Source organism: Rhinopithecus bieti, unplaced genomic scaffold, assembly GCF_001698545.2.
Source record: "Rhinopithecus bieti isolate Rb0 unplaced genomic scaffold, ASM169854v2 scaffold_9615, whole genome shotgun sequence".
Taxonomy (NCBI): Eukaryota; Metazoa; Chordata; class Mammalia; order Primates; family Cercopithecidae; genus Rhinopithecus; species Rhinopithecus bieti.
Genome location: NW_016806325.1, coordinates 2,292,837 through 2,317,365, shown reverse-complemented (window position 1 = coordinate 2,317,365; position 24,529 = coordinate 2,292,837). Strand labels below are relative to the sequence as shown.

Genomic DNA, 24,529 nt, shown 5'->3' with positions numbered 1-24,529 from the left:
CAATTAAAAAGTTGAAAATCCTCGCATAATATCATCTAGTACAATTGAATGTTTTTCCTATGTCCTACAATAAAATCCAAATGCCCCGTGGTGACACAAAATACCCTCACAACACATCAGAAAATGAAGGGATATTAGGTTATTTTTGAGGTTTAGATTGTGTGAGACTTTTACCTAACTCACACAATATTAAAGGCAGCCCCAGGACTTGGCCTCTGATAGCTGGACTTCCAGCCCTCTGTCCTTTCCACATCTCACACCACCTTTCTTGAAAGGTGGCTACTTAGAGGAGAGACACCACCAAGAGTGTTCTGTCAGTGATATTCCAGGGCTGGGGAAGCTTAGGCCTGTTCTCCTCTCATAAGCAAACAAAGAAGCAAACATTCAAAAATTGCCCAATATCAGACCTTAAGTTGTTAGGAATGATTTTTTTATCCTTTTGGAGGCCTAATATTGGGAATTAGCTCTTTTGACATTACTTGCTGTTCATTTTCTAATGGCATATATTAGTTGCCTGCCTGCCTGCCTTCCTGCCTTCCTGCCTTCCTTCCTTCCTTCCTTCCTTCCTTCCTTCCTTGCTTGCTTCCTCCTTCCCTCCCTCCCTTCTTCCTCTCTCTTTTCTTTTCTTTTCTTTTTTCTTTCCTTCCATCCTTCTTTCTTTCTTTTCTTTCTTTTTCTTTCTTTTTGAGACCTGGTCTCACTCTGTCCCCCAGGCTGGAGTACAGTAGCATCATCATACCTCACTGAAGCCTTAACCTCCTGAGCTTAAGCAATCCTCCTGCCTCACCCTCTCAAGGTACTGGGATTTACAGGCATGAGGCACTGTGCTTTGCCAGTGGTATATATTTCATAATAGTATATAAATAGTATAATATCACTTAGCATGCAAGCTATAAAATCTATCTTTGACTTCTGTTTAAACTGGGGCATTTATTGCTGAAATTTAAATTCCTTTGGCAGTTTGGGGTAGACATAACCTGAACACTTTTTGCAGATTGTCACACATTAATTTCCACCGTCAGTCAGATCAATGTATTACAAAAGTAATTGTAGAGTTATTAAGATTTATTCAAATGAATTAAAAATTATGAAAAGGAAAATGCAGTGCATCAACAGCCTAAAGTAGAATTAAGAGTTGATGATGATTGGGTTATTTTAGTGTAGCTATTACAATGAGCTAATTTAATGAATTAAAACTTTAGTTATCCCTTCATTAGTAATCTGCCAGTCCAAAATTTTGCTTTACTTAGTATCATGCAAATATATTTTGTACCTTTATAAAAATGAAAGCATATAAACGTGGTTTACTTCGTGCACCTCATAAGGGGGATGTTTCTGTTAATTTCATTTGCTATTAGAGGAAAAAGTCCAGATGTATGGAATAATGAGCTCAGGGTCACAGAGCTCCTCAAGAGGCAGAGTAGGACTCCAACACCAGTGCTATCAGCTGAGGCACATACTGTTGGCCACTGGCCTGCTGTGAGGAGACAGGGGCAGTCAGCTTACCCTTGCTTGTCCAAGGTAGTCTTCATCCAGCAGGTGGAGAGGGGCTTGTGGTATAATTCCACGAAGCAGCCTTGATGCATGGAAGTATCTTTGAAAGCTTAATAGTCTTTTCACCTTTTTCTTGGTGCCAATCTCCCCTGAGTATGTTGTATCTGTGGAAAGTCATCAAGTCAAGAAATTTATATGTTTAAAAGAGAGCCAACTTGCTCCACTCTGTAAAAATATAATGTATTAAAAGGAGAGAAATTTAGAGGATGCTTTCTATACTTTTAAAAATATAGTCTATTGAATTCTACATTTGAAATGCTTCATGAACACACCTGATATATTTTTTAAATTTTTTACTTATTTTTTGAGTCAGGGTCTCACACTGTCATCCAGTTTGGAGTGCAGTGGTGCAATCTTGGCTCACTTCAACCTCTGACTCCTGGGCTCAAGCGATCCTCCCACCTCAGCCTCCCAAGTAGATGGGACTACAGGCATGTACCACCATGCCTAGCTAATTTTTACATTTGTTATAGAGACAAGTTTTCGCCATGTTGCCCAGGCTCATCTTGAACTCCTGAGCTCAAGCTATTCGCCCACCTTGGCCTCCCAAAGTGCTGGGATTATAGGAGAGAGTCACTGTACCAGACCTAACTATATTTCTTATGCATTACATTTACTAAAATGTCAAGGTGTTTCAGAATGTAATTTTGGAAGACCATGAAATATATGAATTAATACTTTCATTTTCTTGTTAATGATGCTGGTATGCTAAGTGAAATTCACACACTTCTGCATGCATTTGAAATGAGCAGTTATTCTTTTTCTACTATAGCGGAACTGAGACTCAAACATTTAGACCAAGTTCTCATCCCACACTCTCACTTGTATGATGTTTTCCACCTGAATTAGAAGGGTTGTGAATATACCAGTTTACATGTGAGGAAATAGTTCCTAATATCCCAGGAACATCACTGGCAAAGGACCCAATAATCTTAGCACAAAAAGTAACCTGGATGCCCCTGACAAGAAGCAGAGAGTGTTTACTTTCTAATGGTGTATTCTGTCTTACTGGTTGCCATAAAAATCTAATCTTACCAGTAGAGATATTTTAATACTCATTTCACATGTGCCTTTCAAAACTTGAGTGTTGACATCACAGTGACTGTCCAGAAATACCCCAAACACATTATTTGAATGTCTGTCAAGATATTTCTTATCTCAGCTGAAATTATATGAATCACTCTAGGGCCACATTAGTGACGTCTGCTGCCAATTTTGAATGTAGAGTCAATTTAATAGTCTAGTAGGAAATGTACAGCTCATATGTAAAGTAATTTTGGCTTCTGTCCTGCCTTCCCCTATCTCCCCCTTTCCTCTATGGAACTCAAAAATCACAACAGATGGCAGGGGCAGAGGAAACAATGGTGCTCCCTGATGGCAGTGAGTGACCAAATTCAGTTTGTTATTTAGGCTGCATTATGCATGCAAAGGCATAATTCAAGGGCAAGCTATAGGTGGACCAGGTCTGGAGTGGTTCGATTTTACACATGTTGTATCTAGACATCTATCAGAGATGCAGGTGAGGATGCTAAGTAGAAATAAATGGACATAAAATCCAGAGCTTGCAGGAGAAGACTGGACTTGAGATAAAAACTTGAGAGTTGTCAGATGAGATTACCTAGGGAGTAAGTATAGATACGGACAAGAAAAGGATCAAAGTCTGAGTTCTAGACTCTACCTTGACTTTAGATGGGTTTAGAGAAAAGTAGGGCAAATTAAAGAGGACTGGGAAGGAGTATCCCATGAGGACAGAGGAAAGCCAAGAGAACATCATTTCCTAGAAGCTTCATGAAGATTGTATTGCCAGTAGGAAGATGTGATCATCAAAATTAAATGCTGCTAATGGGTCAGGTACCTTGAAGACTGAGAGTTGGCCATGAACTATACGCAGTACTTGAGTACATTTTATTGTGTGCCTAGAAGCAGCAACACTCTGGTAGCAATGAGCACACCTAGCACCCAAACTGTGGTTTTAAAATATGACTTTTTGCTAATAGGGACCAGATTTATCTTGGTGAAATGGCCAATTCTAGGGCAGGGATGGAAAATGTACCAGATGAACTGTAGCATCTTGTTATACTAGAAAATAAGAGGGAGCTAAAAAAAAAAGATGGAATCATTTAAAAATGACAGAATTGACAACATCAAGGGGTCTCTCTGAGAAAATATGGGAAATTTGAGCCTCAAAATGAATAACAAAAGAATGGATTGTAAACCATTGGCTGAAGTAAGAACCAATGAGTTCATACTGGTGATAAGGTAAGTAAGTAAATAAGGAGAAGTGAAATCTCTTCTTTGTAGAATGTGCCAACTGATAAATGTAGAAGAAATAATAGTTGGAAAATTACCATTTTGCAGCCAATATGGTAATGACTGATTCAGGCAGAATCATTAATGGATACTAAAATTATTAAGTGAAAAGTTTAAAAAGCAATGGGGTAATTACCCAATATCAAAGCATTTACCCACAGAAGACTTATTAATATTGGAGAAGAAAACATGGGTAGTTTTTTAGTGGAAAATGTAGAGGGGGCATCATCTTCCCTAAGTAATCCAAGTTAATGCCACCAGAAACTGACATCATGCTCTTCCTAATGTAATGCACTAAGGATACAACCTCACACATATTGTGTTCCTACCCCAAATGCACATCTGATTCTAATAAAGAGGAAACATTAGACAAAATTGTTGAAGGACACTCCACAAAACAATCAGCCTGTGCGCTCTTAAAAAATGTCGATATCATGAAAGACAAAGACAGCTTTAGGAATTGTTTCATAATAATGAATACCAGAGACAGTGCACTAAATGCAATGCATGACCCTTAACTGGATTCTGTATCAGAAAAAAATTTCATAAATGACATTATTAGGATAATTTTGGATACGGATTTATGCATGAGACATTCATATTTATAAATATTTTAATACTCATTTCACATGTGCCTTTTAAAACTCGAGTGTTGACATCACAGTGATTGTCCAGAAATACCCCAAACACATTATTTGAATGATAATTGAAGTGTGGTTACAAAAGAATGCTTTCATTGTTAGAAAATACATGCTGAAATATTTAGTGATAAAGTGGCATATGTACAATAAAGTGTTAAGAAAAAAATGTATCGCAGCAAGGCAAAGATTGCAAAATATAACAAATGGTGCATATGGAGAAAGAATATATGAGTATTCTTGCAGATTTTTGATAAATTGAAGTTATTTTATGATGAAAAGGTTAAGAAGAGAGACAATGTGAAGAAGTTTGAAACAATATCAAGTGTAGACCACTCTTTTAAGGAGTTTTGCTACATAGGAAAGTAAAGAAATGTAGTGATAGCTCTATATAGAATGAAATCAATTAATAAATAAATTATTCCTATGTTATGTATAAGGAAAATCTAAAAGAAAATATCTATAGATGATATTTTCCTTTTTTTCATATTCTATAAAATTCCCCATCCCAAAATACTAAAAGAAAATGTCTTATGTAGCTGGGGTATATCTATATTTATATAATAAACTCAGAAGCAAGTAAAATAACCCTGAATGATGGAAATATGCCACAAACATAGCAAATTGAAATGGATTACTTCTTAAACTTCCCTTTAGTTTTCCAAGTAGTGTAGTACTTTAGGAAGATTCATAGTTAAGATAATGACATTGAAATTAAGTGACATATCGTAAGTGTAGATGGTAGGAAATAATGGTTACTATTCAGTAATTTTGACTAAAATATTACTAAACTAATGATGCCATGAGCTGGAGATATTAAGTTTAGATCTGTTTTTATCTTTATAATGAAGAAGAAAACAGCAAGATTCCTTACCTATTTTTTTCACCTAGAGTCAAACGAATAATAGTAATATCAGTTCGGCAACATGACAGAATGCGGACCTCTTTGGATCTTTGTTTAAATTTTTGTTATATTGTTTCTCATGACTGTTTTGGTTTTAATTTTGATTTTAAAAGATTACATTAAGATATGATACATCTTGATCACTGTGTTATTTGGTATTCCCCTAAATTTTAAGTAAGGCTAGTGCCTCATTCCTCACTCTAGTCTAGCCTGTCTTGCTTTTTTTTTTTTTTGAATTAAAAAAATAGACTAGAGATGGGGCTATCACTGTGTTGCCAGGGATGGTGATCCTGGGCTTAAGTGATCCTCCTGCCTAGGCCTGCCAAAATGCTGGGATTATAAGCATGAGCTACCATACTGGGCCAGTCTTTGAAACATAAGCTCAGATGGTGTTAAAAAAAACCCAGTAATTAAATAAAGCTAGCCAACAAATCTTTTCAGTTAATTTTTTATGATGCCTTGTTGGTTAAAAAATGTAGCATACAATGTCTTTCCCCATAAAATTGTTCAAAGTTTTTGAATGAATTGGTCATCATGATGTATATTCTTTATTTGTTACTTTCAAACCTACCGCCTCAGTTGAGCAGGTAGATATCTGACAAGTTGCAGTGTTAACTGGTGGCCAATATTTTCTAAAATACCAAGGCAGGCCATGACTACTCCATTTAACTTCTATCTGGGTTATCCTTTAATTAACAAGCAAATGATTCAGAAGCAATGCTACATAGCCATTTGTGAAAACAATAGCACTTAATTTTCTTATTTGAAGACATACATAAAGCTAACCGGAAAAAAATCCTCAAGGTAGCTTTCTAAAGGGGAAGAACGTGCAACAATCCAAGAAAAATAAGTTTATTTAAACTAACATTAATAACTTATCATTCGAGTGTCATTTAGGGAGCAATTTGTGTTTTGTGAGATAATGAAAAATGAAGATATAAGAAGCTGAAGATGGGAGAAAAAAATTCATATAACAATCTGAATAAAGCACCCTCTGTATAATAGTACGAGGTCCTGCTTTTTGAAGTATTTAAATGTGTTAATCAATTATTGATAAAGATCTGATATATTTGTTTCCAAAAGGACTCCCAGTGCATAGCTACCATATTTACTTTGATAATGTATTGATATGTATTTGATATGATATGATAATGTATTTGATATGTATTTCTGGGTAGAAACGTAAATGATTAGCTAAGCTAAATGTTACAGATAGCTCAGTTAAATTCCTCTCGTAAAAATCTGGGGAATGTTAAGAATGTGCCTGGTAATAAAATGCAAGGTTTATTTAAGACCCTTATACAATTTTACAAATCATTACTTAAAGGCATTTACAGTTATCCTAATGCACCTTTGTTTGGATTTTATTGTTTTATGGTTTCCAAATTCTTATTTGGAATAGTTATAAAAAGGTGTTCCAGAATGTTTCATTGCCTAATCTATGTGAGCATTGACCTGAACTGGGAAATTCATTTTCTGTTCACTTTTCTTTTGTAAATATCACAAATATCTACATATTAACACATTTTTGCACTACTTTGGCGCTAATTTTAGGAACACAAAGTTTGTATTGGCGCTGCCAGTACAGTAATTTTTAAATTTTACAAGTTGGGGTTGGCTTAAATGCAAAATATGTTAATAAAATTATTTTCATTTTTGAGTACTTTCTCTATGGAATATTCTCTGTATAGGGGCTGATTAATTTTGCTACCAGGAGAAACCTTAAACCTAGAATAAATATCTGAGATTTAAGAAAGCTGTAAATATATCCATATTATGAGGCTGTTTCTATCAACTGTATACCTGGTTCCCTGAAATAGGTCTATGTCAACTGTTTCCAGAAGTCCAGTAGTGAGTAATTGCTGCAGAAGTAGCTCAGGTGATACTGAGAACAAAGAAAGCCTTTGTGTTTAAGTGAGCAGAGCTGATTGTAAGCACCCATGAAGATCCAAATACATAAACCTAATATTAGCACTTTTGAGCATCAGTCCAACTGAACCTCTTAATAATGTGTTATTAAGCCCTACTTTGATAATTATTGAGCTAGTAATTATTCTAATAAAATTTCTTGCTTGGTTAGTGACTATTCATAGTCTTTGCTTATCTTCCTTTTACAGGAATTTTTTTTTTAAGTGACAGTCTTGCTATGCTGCCCAGACTGGAGTGTGGTGGCTATTCACAGGTGTGCAATCATAGTGTACTACAACCTCAAACTCCTTCCCTAAAAACTATCCTCCCTCCTCAGCCTCTAGAGTAGCTGGGATTACAAGTATTTACCACTGCACTCAACTGTTACAGGATTTTTCATATGTCTTGTACTACAGAGTTATTGGTGAACAACTATTACACCCCAAAGTCAGAAACCATTTAATCAACCTTTGTGACCCCTCGTATCTAGTGTATAATAGTCTTACATATAATGGAAACAGTAAAAAATTTGCTGATAAAATTTGAATAAATTCTTCATTTACAGAAACATCATTGTTAAATGCTCTTTTTGAACAATAAGCCAATTTGTTAAGTGGAAGATGCTAAAACTTATACATACACATGTTAGTTTTTGTAATCATTTTCTGAATCAACCTCAAAATGGAGTTCCAGGGTCCAGGCCTTCTTGCCACTGTCCTTTGCTTTTTTTTCATTATTTATTTTATTTTCACTTTTTATAATTGTTTTATTTTTAATGTTTGTGGGTACATAGTAGGTATATACATATTTATGGGGTACGTGAGACGTTTTGATACAGGCATGCAATATGTAATATGACATCATGGAAAATCGGGTATCCATTCCTGCAACCATTTATCCTTTCTGTTACAAAGGATCCAATTATACTCTTTTAGTTATTTTTTCAATGTACAATTATTATTGACTATAGTCACCCTCTTTGTCCTTTGCTTTTTTTGACTTTTGCTGTAACAATTGTGCCTCATATGGTTGCAAAGTTCACTCTTATTCACATATCTGACTTTCTTATTAGGCTGTAAGGTTTTGGAGACCAGATTTCTGTTAAATTTTCTTTGAATTTCCACAAAGTCCTGCAAGTTATAGGTGTGAAATACATGTTGATGGAATTAAATTACTTTCCTGATGTGTGTGCTCTCATCTAAGTTCAGGAATGCTGAACTCTGGAGAAATCAGGGTGAAATTGTAGTTTTCAATATGCAGCTTTAAAAAACAGGAGAAACTATTAATTAGTTTGACTTTAAGTGTCCTGAAGCAGAAGTAGCAGATTTACAGCACAGCTCTTTCACTGTTTCACACATTCTACTAGTTCAGGGTTCAGGATCCCAGCAAAATTGGAAGGTTAGTGTTGTCTGGGATGACAGTTTTCTTGAAAGCATACATGAGGATTTTAAGATTGAAGTAACCTAGCCTAAGATGCAGTTACCCTGTAAAAATAATTTTTATATAGACTACTTTAAGAAATTTAAAAGAATTATTTAAAGAGGTTGTGTGTAGAAAACAATATTGACTCATTTCCAGAACTTACAGTATGGTCTTTGACGAGATGCTAAAGATGACATTCTCTGGATGAGACCAGTGCTTCCTTCAATGTATTAAACACTTCGATTCATTTTCATGTGCTTTTAGCAAATTTCATAACTTAGACTTGGTTGTAATGACTTCAGTATTCAAATCACCTGTTTCACAGTTTAGCATCTCTAGACATTAAAGTTCCATTTATTCATAAAAGATCTTCCAGAAAACCTTTTTAAAATAAAATACTACGTCTCCCTCAGCCTTTCGGAAATCACCAGTGGTCATAAGCCATATTTGTTTATTTCTTACTGTGTATATTCTCAGTGGTCAGAAACTGATCGACCAACCTACATTATGTTGGCCTTACATGGCTAAAGTGGGAGATTCTCCTCACATCGGGTGGCCTATCTTTTGAAGACAAGTCATTAAAACTGACTTTGAAAATTCTGCAGCAATCTTAAGCGATAAAATTTTAATTTCTTAACATTTAGGCATTTGCTAGGCTTAGTTTTTTAATAGAACAAGATCAGCTGTAAAATATTTAAAAAACAAATAACACATACAATAAAACATGTATAACAATAATAAAACCACCAAAAAGAGGAAAAATAAGAAAGGGAGAAAAAAACTTAAACCAAAATAAAACAAACCATCATCTTAAAATTTAATTTGAAGTTGGGAAATCTGTTTGAGCTTAAAGGAACTCAAAAATTATTTTAAGTTCTCGAAACTCAGGTCTTGAATAGAATGTATTAAAGCCTTATGTCATTAGCTCTTCTGTGTACAAAAAATACTCACGACTTCTTGACGGCTGTCACTAGAAGAAGAGTTTTGTTTCAACATTGCCACTGAGTGGGAGGAGGAGGGGGAGGAATAGGAAAGTCTTTAAGACAGAGTGAAATTGTTTCTCTCACTCTCCTTTTTAACATGCTTATTTTTTTCAATTGCCATTTTTCCTTTATGTTCTTGACAGTGAAGGGAAAACCAACATGGCTGATTTGAGTCATGGAGTAGAATGAGCTCCTTCCTAGCTGACTGTCTGCACACCTGCTGCATCGCTTGTAGGTGTTCAAGAGGATCAAATGCTTGTCTCCTTAACCATGCAACACACGGATTTTTGGCAAAATCTGCCGTTTTTAGTTGATTTTTTTTCTTTTGCCTACCATAAACTCCATCCCAATGAATGGCTTATGAATCTCTGACATCCGGGGTTCAGGGATGGTTGGAAAACTATTGTTTCCTTTTGTAAGGAGGGGAAAAAAGGCTTTAAAATAAGCTCTTAAGGCTTCTCTGGGCAATTGAAAGGTTTTTCAAAATCCTAGTTTGAATGAAATTTAAATGAATTAGTAAGAAGCAGATCAAGTTTCCTCAGTCCTAAAGAAGTAATACGTGCCAGGCTCAATGTGGTTTTATTGAACCCTCCGCTTCTCAGAGTTTGAAATGTTACAGCAAATCCAGAGTTTTGAGGGCAACAGTTTGTGGTGAGCAAATTGAAGTAACCAAACTTTCAGTTGATTCTAAGTCTCCAGAGGTTAAAAACTGCTGCATTAACTCTATAGTTCTCAGCATACATTTAAAGCAAGTGTGGTCTTTTATCTGGGAGATATGTTTGGACTGTCAAATTTGACTGCAGAAGTTCCAGATGTGTGCCGTAACATACTACAACTGCTTCTCTCCTTTCACCCTCTCTGCTAGTTTACTCCCTGTCCCAGGATATTGGATTAACCCCTCTGAGGGCCTTTAGTCATCCCTTTCAATCTATCTCACCTACCACCGACATATTTGTTCCTCAGGCACAACTCCTACATGTCAGCCCCCTGCTCCAAGTCCTTCAATAGAACCCACAATGTCTCCTTAATTTATATTATTTATTCTGACATTGGTGGCCCTCCACAATATGAGGCCAACTTACTTTTCCATTTTTATCTCCCAGAAGTACCCTGCAGATAAACAGATCTCTGCTCTTGCTGTTTTTATGCCACGTCCCCCAGAGTTTCCTGTTTCTATCTGGATTCCCACATTCCTTCTCAATTGAATATTCCCCCTACCTGTTGAAATGTCATCTGTCCTTCGGCAGCCCACCTCAAGTATTTCCTCCTGGCCTCCTGGTCAGAGGCATTCAGCTCTCCTCCTAGTATTGCAGTAACTTAGCTCTCTTGCTGTGTAGCAGATGCCGCACACTGCTGTAAACCCTGTTAGGCTAGGACTATGTCTTATCTATTATTATGGTGCCTGGCTTACTGAAAAGGTGTTTACCAAAAGAAGGAATGAAGGAATGAGATGACTATTGAGGTGTAAGCTGATGTTCTGTCTGTTGTAGTACATTATCTGGCTCATGATAGGTGCTACCATGTAATTGTTGAATTGAAGTAATTGTCCAGAACAGGCAAGACTCATTCATCTAACACATCAGATAACAGGGATGATCCCCTGTATAGAAGAACTTGAACCTCTATTTCTTTTCTGAATTTGTTGGATTTTCCTAAATGATTATTAGTGCATCTTTAGAATGATGGTAGATTAGTACTAACTTTACCCATTGGTAGAGGCCTAGATAGAACCTTTGATCTCTAAAAACTTCCAGAAAGAAAACCTTTATGCTTTATTCTTTAGAAAGGGAATGCATTGGAAGCTAATTCCTTTTTCTTTATAGGTTACAAAGGCTGCTTGAATTATATTTCACTGGAGTGGATTCTGTGATTTAATTATGTGGTTTTTATAGGTGGTTGGAATATAACTCTTTAAATGTAAATATCCTTAGTTCCTCAGAGAACTTGAGAAATTTACCTGTGCATTGAGATTTCTCTCTTAGGGCCCATGGCTGTCTATGGATTTTAGTGGCACCTTAGGACTAATCATGTCTGTACTCTTGGTGTAGGACACTCTTAAGGAAGCAGGTTTCATTAAGACATTAACAGGCCATGGAAAGTTATATATTTTCACATTGAACTAATTCAGAGAGAAGAAAGAGTTAGTTTAGATGACTACTGCAGTGTTCACCTGCATGAGTGTCTGAACGGTTCCCAAAGACATATCTGATGTATTTCATCTAGAACAAACACACTGGGTCTCCTATTCCATGTATTCAATCCATTCGAGACTAGGGGTTGTAGCTGGGGTGATGGAACCAAAATATTGAGTACCTACTAGGTAATTTACATTTGTGATCCAATAAATTTTCATAAAATTAGGTATTGTGAAGTTGATATTAAAATAGGTACGTCTTACAAATGAAAAAATGAGTTTGGAAAGGTTTAATAATTTACCCAAAGTCATGCAATGGATAAGTAACAGAGTAGGGATTGGAACCTGGGTCTTTCTGACCTTGAAGATGATGCTTTGCTCATTATATCCTGCTCTTTACAGGAAAGGGCAAAGAGTGGAGACATAAGGCAATCTAGCACAGGACCCTATTTTCTCTGGGGTATAGTGATCCAAAATGATGTATCAGCACCCAAAAGATTTTAAGTTTTGGTCCTTTAAAAAAAAGTGTAGTAAAGTAGCCAAACTCATAAATGCAGAAAGTAGAATGGTGGTTACTAGCAGCTGGGGAAGTGGAAATGGGGAAATCACTGTTCAAGGGGTATGGAGTTTCAGTCACGCAAGATGAAAAAGTTCTAGAGGTCTGTTGTACAACGTTGTACTTACAGTTAACAAGACTGTACTATACACTTAAACATTTGCTAAGATGGTAGATCTCATATTATGACTTATTTACCACATAAAAAGTATAGTAAAACAAAACCAATAAGAGGACATTACTTATTCTTTCTAACTGTGTAATTCATAAATACAAGTGTTTAAAAATCAACAACGTTGTAAAGGCTGAAAATTAAACTTGGTATCATTGAACAAGAGAGTGAGAAATACCGTAATGCTAATATTGAAAGACAACTTGTAAAATAACTAGAAAACAACTAGAGAAATAAATACATAGCAAAGGTTGAAAGCGATTCTATGTGTGTGACTTTCCTATTTCTCTCACTAAATGTACAAATGAAGTATTAGGGAATAAATAATCACTTGTGGGTTTTAAAATTGAAAACACATGTCTCTCTTGACACTGACTTAATGTGATTTGATTATTGTGTTATTACACAAAGAAATTCACAGACATTGGTTGGTGTTTCCAGCTTTGGAAAATACAAACATTTTTGTTGTGTACATAGAGTGGAGCAGCAGCTTGTGGGGAAGGGAAAGAGTGGGAGGTACTTGGGCAAACAGGCGGCTCAAAAGAAAACCCTGCTGGGATGCACAGGGATGCACACAGACCTTGTGTTTAACCCTTAGGAGCCAAGCCTTAAAGTCGTCTGAAATTTAACCTGAAGGGACATCTGTTGATAGAGTCATGGTGTTGGGGCATAATCCATAATATTTCCTTGCTGCTTAACATGGCCCGTAGGCATTTTCTTCTTTCTTCTTTCCTTCCCTCTAGAAAATACATATGTCTTTTATGTGTTTTCTAACTATCTCTACCTACCTTGATAATTTTGCATAATGTTTTAATTAGGAATGGCTATAAGAAATATATAATATCCTTTGGTAGTTGTCAAACGAACTGGAAGCAGTTGAATGAATTGGCTATTTGTTTTTTGTAGTCTGATGAACACTGGGAAGCCTCCACCAATAAATATCCATTGAACACCTGCTCTGCGCAAGGCACTGTGGTACCTGAATATACAGAATGGATATGGTTTAGCTGTGTTCCCACCCAAATCTCATCTTGAATTGTAGCTCCCATAATTCCCACATGTTGTGGGAGGGAGCCGGTGGGAGGTAATTGAATCATGGGGTGATTTCCTCCATACTATTCTCATGGTCGTGAATAAGTCTCATGAGAGCTGATGGTTTGATAAGAGGAACCCCTTTCACTTGGCTCTCACTTCTCTCTTGCTGCTGCCATGTAAGACGTGCCTTTCACCTTCCACCATGATTGTGAGGTCTCCCCAGCCATGTAGAACTGAGTCCATTAAAGCTCTTTTTCTTTATAAATTACCCGGTCTCTGGTATGTCTTTATCAGTAGCGTGAAAACGGACTCAAACAAGAAGATTCAAGTGAGTGTTTCTGCCCTCAACTACCCAGAGGAAGGTGGTGGGATTGGCTGTTTATCCCCTTCACTACTTTTGTGTCTACTTCAGCTGTGGCAGGTAAGGAAGGTTTTAGTTTAAAAATGCCTAGAAATTAAAATACCATATAAGGCAAAAAATATGAGCAAGAGAAAGGAAGATAATTTGTCTAGCGGGTGCTCCGTTCTCAAGAAAGTGATGATCTACTTTGCCCCTCACACTTGGAGTCAGAAGCCTTTCTTTCCACATGGCATAGAGGCAAAATGGCACCTGGTGTATATGTAGGGGGTGTGGTCAGGTAGAGAGGGTGAGGAGACAGAGCAGTAGAAAAGGAATGAGGAAGCGAGATCAAGAGAGAAGGGACATTCAAGCACCCATCGGAGGAGGTCTCTGTACCAGTGAAAGGTAGTCTGAGAAGAAATGTGAGAAGTTTTTGGCACCACCTTCTGAATCCCATATGAGTTCGAGAGTTGCCCTCTATGAGATTATATCCTTTCTGGTAATGGACTGGGTCCTGCACACCCTTCCAGATGAGGTAAAGCACCATGGCAGGGATGGAGTGGTCAGTCAGAAAAATGTTTTTATTCTTACGACTATGGAAACTATAGAGCTCTGAGAACAAGCTCACATACACCTACATTGGAAAAAATATGAATATACACACACCCTGCTAAAGCCACAGAGAAACCCACTCAGGAGGGACCTGTGGAGATGCAAATGGCAGGGGTGAAAGTGAGGGGACATAGAAATGCACAAAAAGGGATGTGCACTGTTGGCACTGAGGTTTCCCTTGCCTTCTCTCATCCTAGGTTATTAACACTGGATTGCTCAGAATGAAGAGTTTAATTGCTGTGTCTGAAGGAGGGAACAGAGAGAAGCAGAAGGTGGAAGAGACCTAGCGTTTTAGAATAAATTTAGCTAAGTACTTTTAGAATTGCCAAAGAGAAGAACTGCCTTCGATTGTCTCAACAGCTCACCCTTCCCTTCCTATCCATCCCCTTCTCCAAACATTAACTGAGGGTTTACTTTGGCTCAGACACTGGGCTGGGTGCTGATGATGCAAAGATGAGGAAGTTATAGCTTCTGCTCCTGGAGAGTTTCCTGTCAGGAGCGGGAGCTCACTCCTGTCCTTCCATAGCAGCAACAGCCAAAAACAGTGGCCCTGGGGTGGGGAGTGGAGAGGGGTGTGGTAGGAAGAAATCTCTGCCCTTTCCTGGGACTTTCAGCTGCCCTTCTAGTGGACAGGTAGTGTGGCTGGATAACTAAGCAGTGCCCTCATGGGGTTGGGACCTCCAGGAGCAGCTATGGTGCCATGGTGTTGTAACCAAGTGAGTTATAGAGAAATACCACACTTTGAGACTAATTCAGGAATTCTTTATTAGCCGGTGATCCAGAGATGGCTAACGCTCGAAATTCTCTCGGCCCTGAAGAAGGGGCTAGATTTTCTTTTATACTTTGGTTTAGAGAGGGGAGTGGGAATTAAGCTGAAGCAATCTGACAGAAGTAAAACTGGCAAAAAAGTTGAAAAGACAAATGGTTACAGGAAAACAAACAGTTCCAGGTGCAGGGGCTTTAAATTCATCACAAGGTGATAGGTGTGGGGGCTCTGGACCCAAACGCCGGGGGCTTTAGAGTATTATCACCTGAGCAAATTCCTGGGCACTGTCGACATAGCTTGCCACCTTATCAGTTAATTGTACTCTTTGATGTTCTGGGAGTCAGCTTGCACGAGTTAAGTCCTTGAGGAAGAGGGTGGGTAAGGAGCCCTTAATGTCTTGCAAATGAAGGAGCCAAATGGAATCCATCCAGCATTTTCAGCTAAGAGAGTCAATCAAGTTAATACAAGTTAGGGTATCATAATGGCAGTACTCTCCATTCTCTCTGGTGTATGTCTCATCTCCACGTAGATGAACCTTAGTACCGTCCTATTGCTGTACGTGGAATCTCTGCTACAGGCGCTGCCAAGCTAGGCAGAGCCTACAGACTGTGATGAAATGCAATAAGAAACTATTTCTGAGAAAAGGATACTTGGCCTAGAATGAGGTTCAAGGCTTGGTTCTTCCACTCACCGGTCTTTTAGGTAAAAGATTGAAATTAACCTACATGGTATATGCTCAATAAAGATTGGTAGAGTGTATAAGGACAGCTCCAGTCAGAATGCAAGTATCACTCAGAATTAATGAATCAATGAATGCCTTAGCTTGAATTAGTTTGCAGTTAGGCAATGTCAGATGGATAGATTCTGATGGAAGGGGGGCAGAAGGAACAGTCTAAAGCTTGGGGTTCTATCTCAGAAGGGAAGTCATAGGGCAGTAGCTTTGTGGGGAGCAGGAAGGTGGGACAAAAGGACAGAGGAGAAAGAAGGTGATTGGGTGGAAAGTCTTCCTAGTCTTTTTCCAATGGTGGCTGGTGTTTTGTGCTGGGCTCCCAAAGCAACCCCACCCTACTTATATTCAGCAAACCAGTTCTTCAGCCATATCTGCATTGTCATATTAACTTGTCTTTCTCACCCACTAAACTGTTAGTTCCTTGAGGACAGGGCCTATGCCTTACTTACCTATAATCCCTAGTACTTAGCTCAATGGTGTGAGTAAGGAAGGGGTAAAAGTCAAAGGAAAACTTAATTCACTTGGTAATTTTGCCCGGGGGGTCCGAGTTTTCACAACAAAATAACCAGAGCTGCTAATACCTATCATTATTCCAGGTTTCGAAGCAGAGAAACAGAGTACCAAAAGATTAAGAAACTCGGTGAAACACAAGCAACAAGTAGAAGAACAGGCATTCGAACAGTTCCCATGCTTCTCATTAACTGATATTGTTACTCTGTCTCATGCATTAGAATTAATTAAAAAAAATTAGATTCCATCTTGAGCTGAGGCAAGTGTTTTGAGCTTTCCATCTTTGCAAATAAAGTCCTGTGGGCTATTTTTGATTATCAGCTTTCTGTTAAGGGGAATGATGTCAAAGCATCACTCTGGTAAACTGAATAGTGGCATACTTGATTTGCACACGGGTGCTAAGCTAGTTTTCCCAATAAGTGGAAATAAGTGTCTTTCTCAAAATGCCAGGCTCTAGCTCTTGGTAAAAAGCAAGACCTGCCCAACATTTTCAATGTCCTAGAGAACACCCCTCTCAGTAATGACAAGTGGCAGTCTGCCCTCTTGATGACCTGATTGGGTTGACAGATTTCACACTATTTAAGAATGAGGAGTGAGGAGTGTGCTATTTGGAGCCCATCCAGAATCATTCTTCAAAGTGTCAGAAGGATCACAGCAGAGCAAAAAGTTCAGAAGTTAAGCTAAGTTTAAGGTCTTTCATCCTGGAAAGTTTTCATTAATGTGTTTTTTCTCTTTTGCATTCACCCCAGTGAATGCTGCAGTTGCAAATTTCTCAGCATGACTTGGTCAAAACCCACTCAACATTATGCCAAGAATCTGCTTTTAAAACTATGCTGTCAAAATTTGCAGGCCTAAGAGGCTTAATTTTTAAAGTATCTGGTTTTCAGTAACCAGATTTCTAATTATATTGAATTTCAGATTTTTTCAGGAGCCCCAACTCTGAGTATTTTCTTAAGAGCAACCAAACTTTCTGAAATTTATTTTAACAATATTTTTTTTTTTTTTTACCAACTTTAAGCCAAAAGAGAAACTTTGTGGTTAATAACAAGCCATAAACAATAATACTTCTGTAATAATAGTAGAATATTATTGATAATAGTCTTAGTAGCCATCACCTTTTATGTTTAAGACACTTTGGAACCAAAAGCTATCACTGATAAATAAAAAGCCCAAAGGGACTTAATGACTACATGTCAGGTAGTAATGGATGGCTTAAAATACAAATAAACCCTTGAGTGCTATTGGGATTTATGAGTCAATGTGGGAGGCATTACCCCCTAGGGGGCACTGGGGAAATGTTGGGGGGCATTCTTGGCTGTCAAAATGACAGAAATGGCCGGAACAGAATTTAATGGGAAGGGAGCCAGGGATGTGGGATGTCGCAAAGTATGTGGGGCTCTTCTGTACAACAGAGGATTGTCCTGTATCACCTTCAACTTTTCAATAGCTGGTCAGGTATTCATATGGGTGAAAAGCCTATTTATAATGATCCGAACCCAGAACCTAACCCCACTTCTTTGTTTGACAGATAAGCTCAAAGTTTTGTTTTCTTTAAAATCATAATTTTTGTGGGTACATACTAGGTATGTATATTCTTATGGGGATCACAAAGTATTCTTTCGTACAGTTTTTAAAAATTTTTTATTTCCATAGGTTACTGGGGAAGAGGTGGCATTTAGTTACATGAGTAATTTCTTTAGTGGTGATTTGTGAGATTTTGGTGCACCCATCTCCTCAGCAGTATACGTTGAACTCAATTTGTAGTCTTTTATCCCTCAACCTCTTCCCACCCTTTCCCCGAGTCCCCAAAGTCCATTGTGGCATTTTTATGTCTTTGCATCCTCATAGCTTAGCTTTCACTTATGAGTGAGAACATACGATGTTTGGTTTTCCATTCCTGAGTTACTTCACTTAGAATAATTGCCTCCAATCCCATCCAGGTTTCTGCAAATGCCATTAATTCATTCCTTTTTATGGTGGAGTGGTATTCCATCATTTATATATATAACAGTTTCTTTATCCATTCATTGATTGATGGGCATTTGGGTTGGTTCCACATTTTTGCAGTTGCAAATTGTGCTGCTATAAACATGCGTGTGCAAGTATCTTTTTCATATAATAACTTCTCCTCTGGGTAGATACCTAGGAGTGGGACTGCTGGATGAAATGGTCATTCTACTTTTAGTTCTTTGAGGAATCTCCACACTGTTTTCCATACTGGTTGTTCTCTTGTACAGTTTTAATACAAGTATTCCCTTTTCAGAAGTGTAACTACTATGCAAACTAAGGAAAGAATGTTGTTTTGGGGAGGTTGTGGGTAAGAGGAGGGAGTGGTGGACACGATTTTCCCAGAAGTTGTTCCCCTTCTTAGGAAATTACCAGTGGCAGGACTGCTGATGATAGTTGACTGCATTTCCAACATGATACACCTGTATCGATTGCACCGGACTGTCCCATTCACAGGGATTCTGCATGTGGGTGCAATACAGGCTATATCCTTAGGCCTTCTAGTGTGATTATGCCCAAGCATTACTTATTTGTCATAAGTTGCTTCTCTTGTATTTCTTGTGTATTAAAAGCTACGGCCTTATCATGATTGTTTTTGAACTTATGAGAATAAGTAGGCTATAGATTTCCTTTCAAGAGGGTAAAGGATCTATCAGGGTAGTAAAGATTATAAAATGTGTTATAAAAAGGAGGCATTGGGTCTGAGAGGGTTAGAAGTCTTTCTACTGGGTAAAAACGTCCCGGGAAGGGTGTTGTGTAATGGGTTCCTATCTGAAGCCTGGGAAAACCTTTATAAGAAGAATGGAGTATTAGCTCTGAGTCTCACTGCTCCAAGTAGAAACTAAGGTCAGAGTTTCCTCAATTTCAGTCATCCTCTTGCCTTTAGTAGCGTTTTTACAATATCTCCCTAAACCACTACTTACATAATATCTTTTTGAAAAATCAAATAAATTCATTTTTACCTACATATACGTATTATTTCTTTATTTTTTTTAAGGGACAGGATCTTTGCCCTGTCTCCCAGGTTGGAGTTGCACTGGAGCAATAGTATTATAGCCTGCTGTAGCCTTGACCTCCTGGGTTTAAGTTATCTTACCACCTCAGCCTCCTGAGTAGCTGGAACTACGTGTGTGCACCACAACGCCTAATTTTTTAATTTTTTCAAGAGATGGCTTTCCCCAGGCTGATCTCAAACTCCTGTCCTCAGGCAGTCCTCCTGCCTTGGCCTCCCATAGTGCTAATTCACAAGTGTGAGTGACGATGCCCAGGCCCTTACTTACATATATCTTATATAAAATTAGTATCAATAAAAAACAGATTTGATGTGCTAATTACATTTTCTCTAGTACATGTTAAAATACACATGTAACGATTATAGTAAAAGATAAAAGGTTGTTTCTGTAACAAAAATATCACCTGTGTTCCCATACCACGCTTTGGGAAATGATGCTATAAAGGATTAAAGATTTGGAAAATATGACTTAAGGATAAAGGATGATCTAGTCATACCCTATAATTTTCTTTGTTTAGAAAAGACAAATTCTCCTTTTACTAAAATAAATCCTCAATATTGTATTTTAAATATTTATCACAAATTCAAATAATTTGAAATGTATGTAATGTCACACCCATTCCACATATTGATAATCTTCACGAATATGCTGTTTACTAAACTCTTTTTGGAAAAACTTCATATAATAGGGCAAACTCTCCAGCCACTGTTGTCAGCATGTTATATATAATTTACCTTTAGTAAAAATAAAATACGCCATCCATAGCAACAAGTCGTTTTGAATAAATGCCTTCAATATTTATTCATTCAACAAATATCTGTCAAGATCCTACTATGTGAAAAGCATTGTTCTGGGGAGTAGGATATAGCAATGAACACAATAAAGTCCTTTTCCTTGTGCAATTTATATTTTTATTCACATAATATGAAAATGGAGCTAATTTGATTTCCATTAGTCCTAAGAAGAAAATAGATAAGGGCATAGCATTACTCTCCATATGGACTAGATGACTGAAACTTGGCCTCAGGGTATGTGGACACTTGATACTGTCATTTGACATTGAGTTTTATACAGCAAAGTGATTTTAATGTTCTTTCATTTGCATAGCTTTTCTAATGATACGCTATTTTGTTGATGGTTTGCTTATATTTCTCAGTTCCATTTAGAATTGGGTTGCACAATTTTTTTAAAAAATATTTTTTAACTTTTAAAATTTTATTGCTGTCATTTTCTTCCCAGTGTACAAAATGGCACTCCACAATTTGGGCAGAATTTAAAATTTTAAATTCTTCCACCTAAGTTTTATTTTTTATATATAATTTAAATTGCCCTGAGTTCACCTTTGAGTCACACTTTCTCATTTTTCATGCCATTAATATTACTGATAAATGGTTACCAGGGCCTCTTAATGAGTATTTAAAGGAGTATAAGTATTCATTTTCTTAATCTTCTCTATTTAAGACACTTAAAAACACATAACAAAGGGTGATTTAAGGTGGTGAGAGCTGTTGAATAGAAAGTTCAAAAATAAGAGACTCAGTCTTGTCATAAGACTATGGTGACATGTCTTAATTTCTAGAGAGTGGGTGTTTCTTACATATCCAGCTATTAATGTTAGATAAAATTCATCTATTGTATTACTCTGTTAGTCATTTCCAAACAGCTGAAATAAAAACCCACTGCTTTATTTTCAAAATCTCAGGTGGTACCACTGGCCTTAATTGGCTCAGCAAATGGAAATTGCAACAATAAGAAAGCTAAACTCTTCACAAAGATTGTTTCGAAGTTCCAGTTAATAATTGCTGTTTAAAGTAATTGACTCTGAAACATTCTAAGATTCTGAGAAGTCATGAGTCACTGGCGAAGAGCTAAGTTATGCCCCAAATAGCTTTTGTGTTAGGAGTTTTTGATCATGCTATAATTCTTTCAAAACAGGTTATCCTTGTTTGGCAATTCCCAACGAAGAAAACATTTGACCAACTAGAGCTTGCTTGTCTTTTAATATATTAGGCAGCACTTATCTTTGAAGACATTTCCTTCTGAGATGTTATAATCTATTTGCCTTTAAAAATGATTTTCTATGTGAATATTGAGATAGTTTGGCAGTGGTATGAAGAACACTGCTGACATTTTGGAGACCTGATATTTCCTCTAAAAGAATAATTATTGCTATAATGAAGAGGGATAAATGTGATAGAGAAAATACTGTAAGAGAAGAGGTCTTTTACTTTATAGAGTCGGTATCTTCCAGCTCATCACAGCGTTGAACTCCTGGGCTCAAATGCTCCCACATCAGCCTCCTGAGTAGCTAGGACTATAGGCATGCATCATCACACACCAAGCTAATTGTTTTATTTTTATTTTTTGTAGAGACAGAGTCTTGCTGTGTTGCCCAGGCTGGTTTTGAACTCCTGGTTCACTCAAGTGATCCACTTGCCTCAGCCTCCCAAAGTGCTGGGATTACAGGCCTTAGCCACCGCACCTAACTGGAGAAGAGGCCTTTCAAAGGAAAGAACTTTGTTCACTTTTTCCACTGCAAGAGCTAAGCAATTAGAAGAGTGCCTGACACATAGTAGGTGCTCAATAAATATGTATTGCGTGAATAAATGAATGAATAAGAATAGCCCAGCAGTCTTAGTGTGTCTGGGGGCTTGCCTGAAGAACATCTGTCCTCAGGAGGGAGGGTGATGGGAGCTGCCTGCAGAGAGTTACAGAGGACAATCTCTGGAGTCTTCCGTGAAGCTTTGCAACCTGACTATGCCCCCATACAGCTACTGAATTTCTCTACTTTCTTAGTGCTTCTGTTGCCCCTTGTGTCACTTGAGGATAATAATTTACAGAATTTATCACATTTTTGAAAGGAATAAATGATATTATACATACAAAGTGCTTAGCACATAGGACACTTTCAATAGGTATCAGCTAATTTTGGAGTTTCAATATATGATTATAGATTGTACACTGATATTGGATTGAAATCCTGGGCTTTCTATGCAACAATTTTGAAATATAATTGAATACTGAGATGAGTTTTTGAGGTTTTTATACAGCACATTGTAAAAGCACTCTTGATCTTAGGCATAGACGGTTGGGTTAAGGGATTGAAGAGAGAATGTTTTCATCGTACACCCAGGAAAAACTGGCTATTTCTTTGTAACTTAGTTTTAATATTAGGCAGGAGCAACCACTTGCTACATAAGATATGAGGGAAAGAAAATACATTTTTCTTTACTCACAAGCCCTCAGTGAAATCTCCATTTAAAAAAGATTAAATTATAAATTGGCATTCAAGACCATCGCTGGTCTGTTTCTAACCGAACCTCAACATTTAGTAAGGGTTTCAGCCTAGTTTTACATCAATGCTGATTACCTTCCCTCCAACTATGCAGTACCCTTCTTTTAGCACTACACATTCACCCTAGAATCTGAAGGTGCTTGCCCTTTGAATGTATCCAGCATTCTCCCATGCCTGGTCTTTTTTTGAATGCACTTTTAAAAAAACCTCTACTTACAAAACTCCAGTCATTGCCCAAATGTCAATGCCAACCTTTCCACAAGGTCCTTCACTAGTATGTGCAGTGCTTTCTCCATTAGACCTCCTTGCATTTGCCAGTGTAGCTGGTGTTTTAGTGAGTTCTGTATCAGCTCTTTCCCGTAATGTTTTGTTCATCCTTTATTTCTTATAGTGCTTATGGCCTGGTACACAGTAGTTGCTCAATAAATGTGAATAGTGTAATCTAGTTTACCCTCTCTCCTTTTTTTTAAAAAGGGATGATCTAAGGTCTTCCAAGGAGGACTTTCTAAAAATAGATTTTTAGCTTCTTGTCTTTACTAAGAATTCTCTCCAAAACAGGAAATAATGCTAATGTGGTAGAGCACAAAATGAAAGAATGGGAAAAGAAGACAGGAGACAGGGAATTCTTTTTCCTCGCATATAAAGAATTGTCAAAAAATGGTAGTAGGAGAGGGAAGAGGATACTGGGCTTCTACTTGCCTAATTTCTTGGCATCTCTTGGGAGAAAAGACTGGAATGATAGGATCCAGAATCACAGGAAAGCAAGGAGGGAACATCTCCCAACCCCTGCCTAGAAGTGAACTAGCTGCAGTCACAGCTGTCTTCAGGTGATGAATGACCAGTAGTGGATGGTCATGTGGATGGGGTGGCTGTGATAGGGCCGACACTGAGGGACAGGGAAAACTTGTTTCCACTGCTAGACCTTCCTTATAGATGATATTACCCACAGAGCACAAATGAGCTCAGGAAGGAGAGGGGAGGGAGTCAGACACAAGGTTATAATGTTTCTTGTTTTTCAGTTTGCATTGCTAAGGGAGATGTGGGCATGTAGGGGAGGGTGGGAATAGTGGTAGGCTTATCTATACCAGCCCAAACTGAGGAGGGGAAAGCTGAAAACAATGGTAAAGACTTAGATGAGCAAAGCCGAGCTAGGCCACCACACTGCCGATGGAATTTCCCTGTGATGCTTTTGATGACGTTGACTGCTGGTGGCCAGGTGGAGCACAGAACTATCTCTCTGGGCCATACTGACATATAGTGCCACAAAAGCAAGACCACCAAGCTCTGGTGGCCCCTGGGACTGCCCCTTCTCTACTCTTCTCTACCTGGCCTGCTACTTCATGGAGAAACACGAAGTTGTTAGATGGGAAATTCCTTACTTTTCTGCTATAAAACCTACCAGACTCCCTGCGTTACATCCCTTCTTTCCTTCCTCCCACCTGCTGTTAGGAGAGCTGCCTTCTTTTCTCAGGCCTGTCATCCGCTCCCATCTTCTCAGGACACTTTATTCTCAGTTATGATTTTTCTGGTCTATTTATTCCATGGTTCTTTCTCAGCTAGATCCTTCTCACCATGATTTCAGCTTGCTTCAATGTCTTGTGAAAAACAAAACAAAACAACCTTCCCTAGCCTCATTTTTC

General features: G+C 37.7%; 1 protein-coding gene across 3 annotated transcripts in view; it reads right to left on the bottom strand.

Moving 5' to 3' along the window:
* PDE7B (phosphodiesterase 7B) overlaps positions 1–24,529 on the bottom strand; it is a 344,591-nt gene that overhangs the window by 49,257 nt on the left and 270,805 nt on the right. For all 3 annotated transcript variants that reach the window (XM_017875484.1, XM_017875483.1, XM_017875482.1), the window contains one exon: positions 1,507–1,658. In XM_017875484.1, coding sequence (XP_017730973.1) covers positions 1,507–1,658 — 152 coding nt within the window. The remainder of the gene's footprint in view (positions 1–1,506; positions 1,659–24,529) is intronic.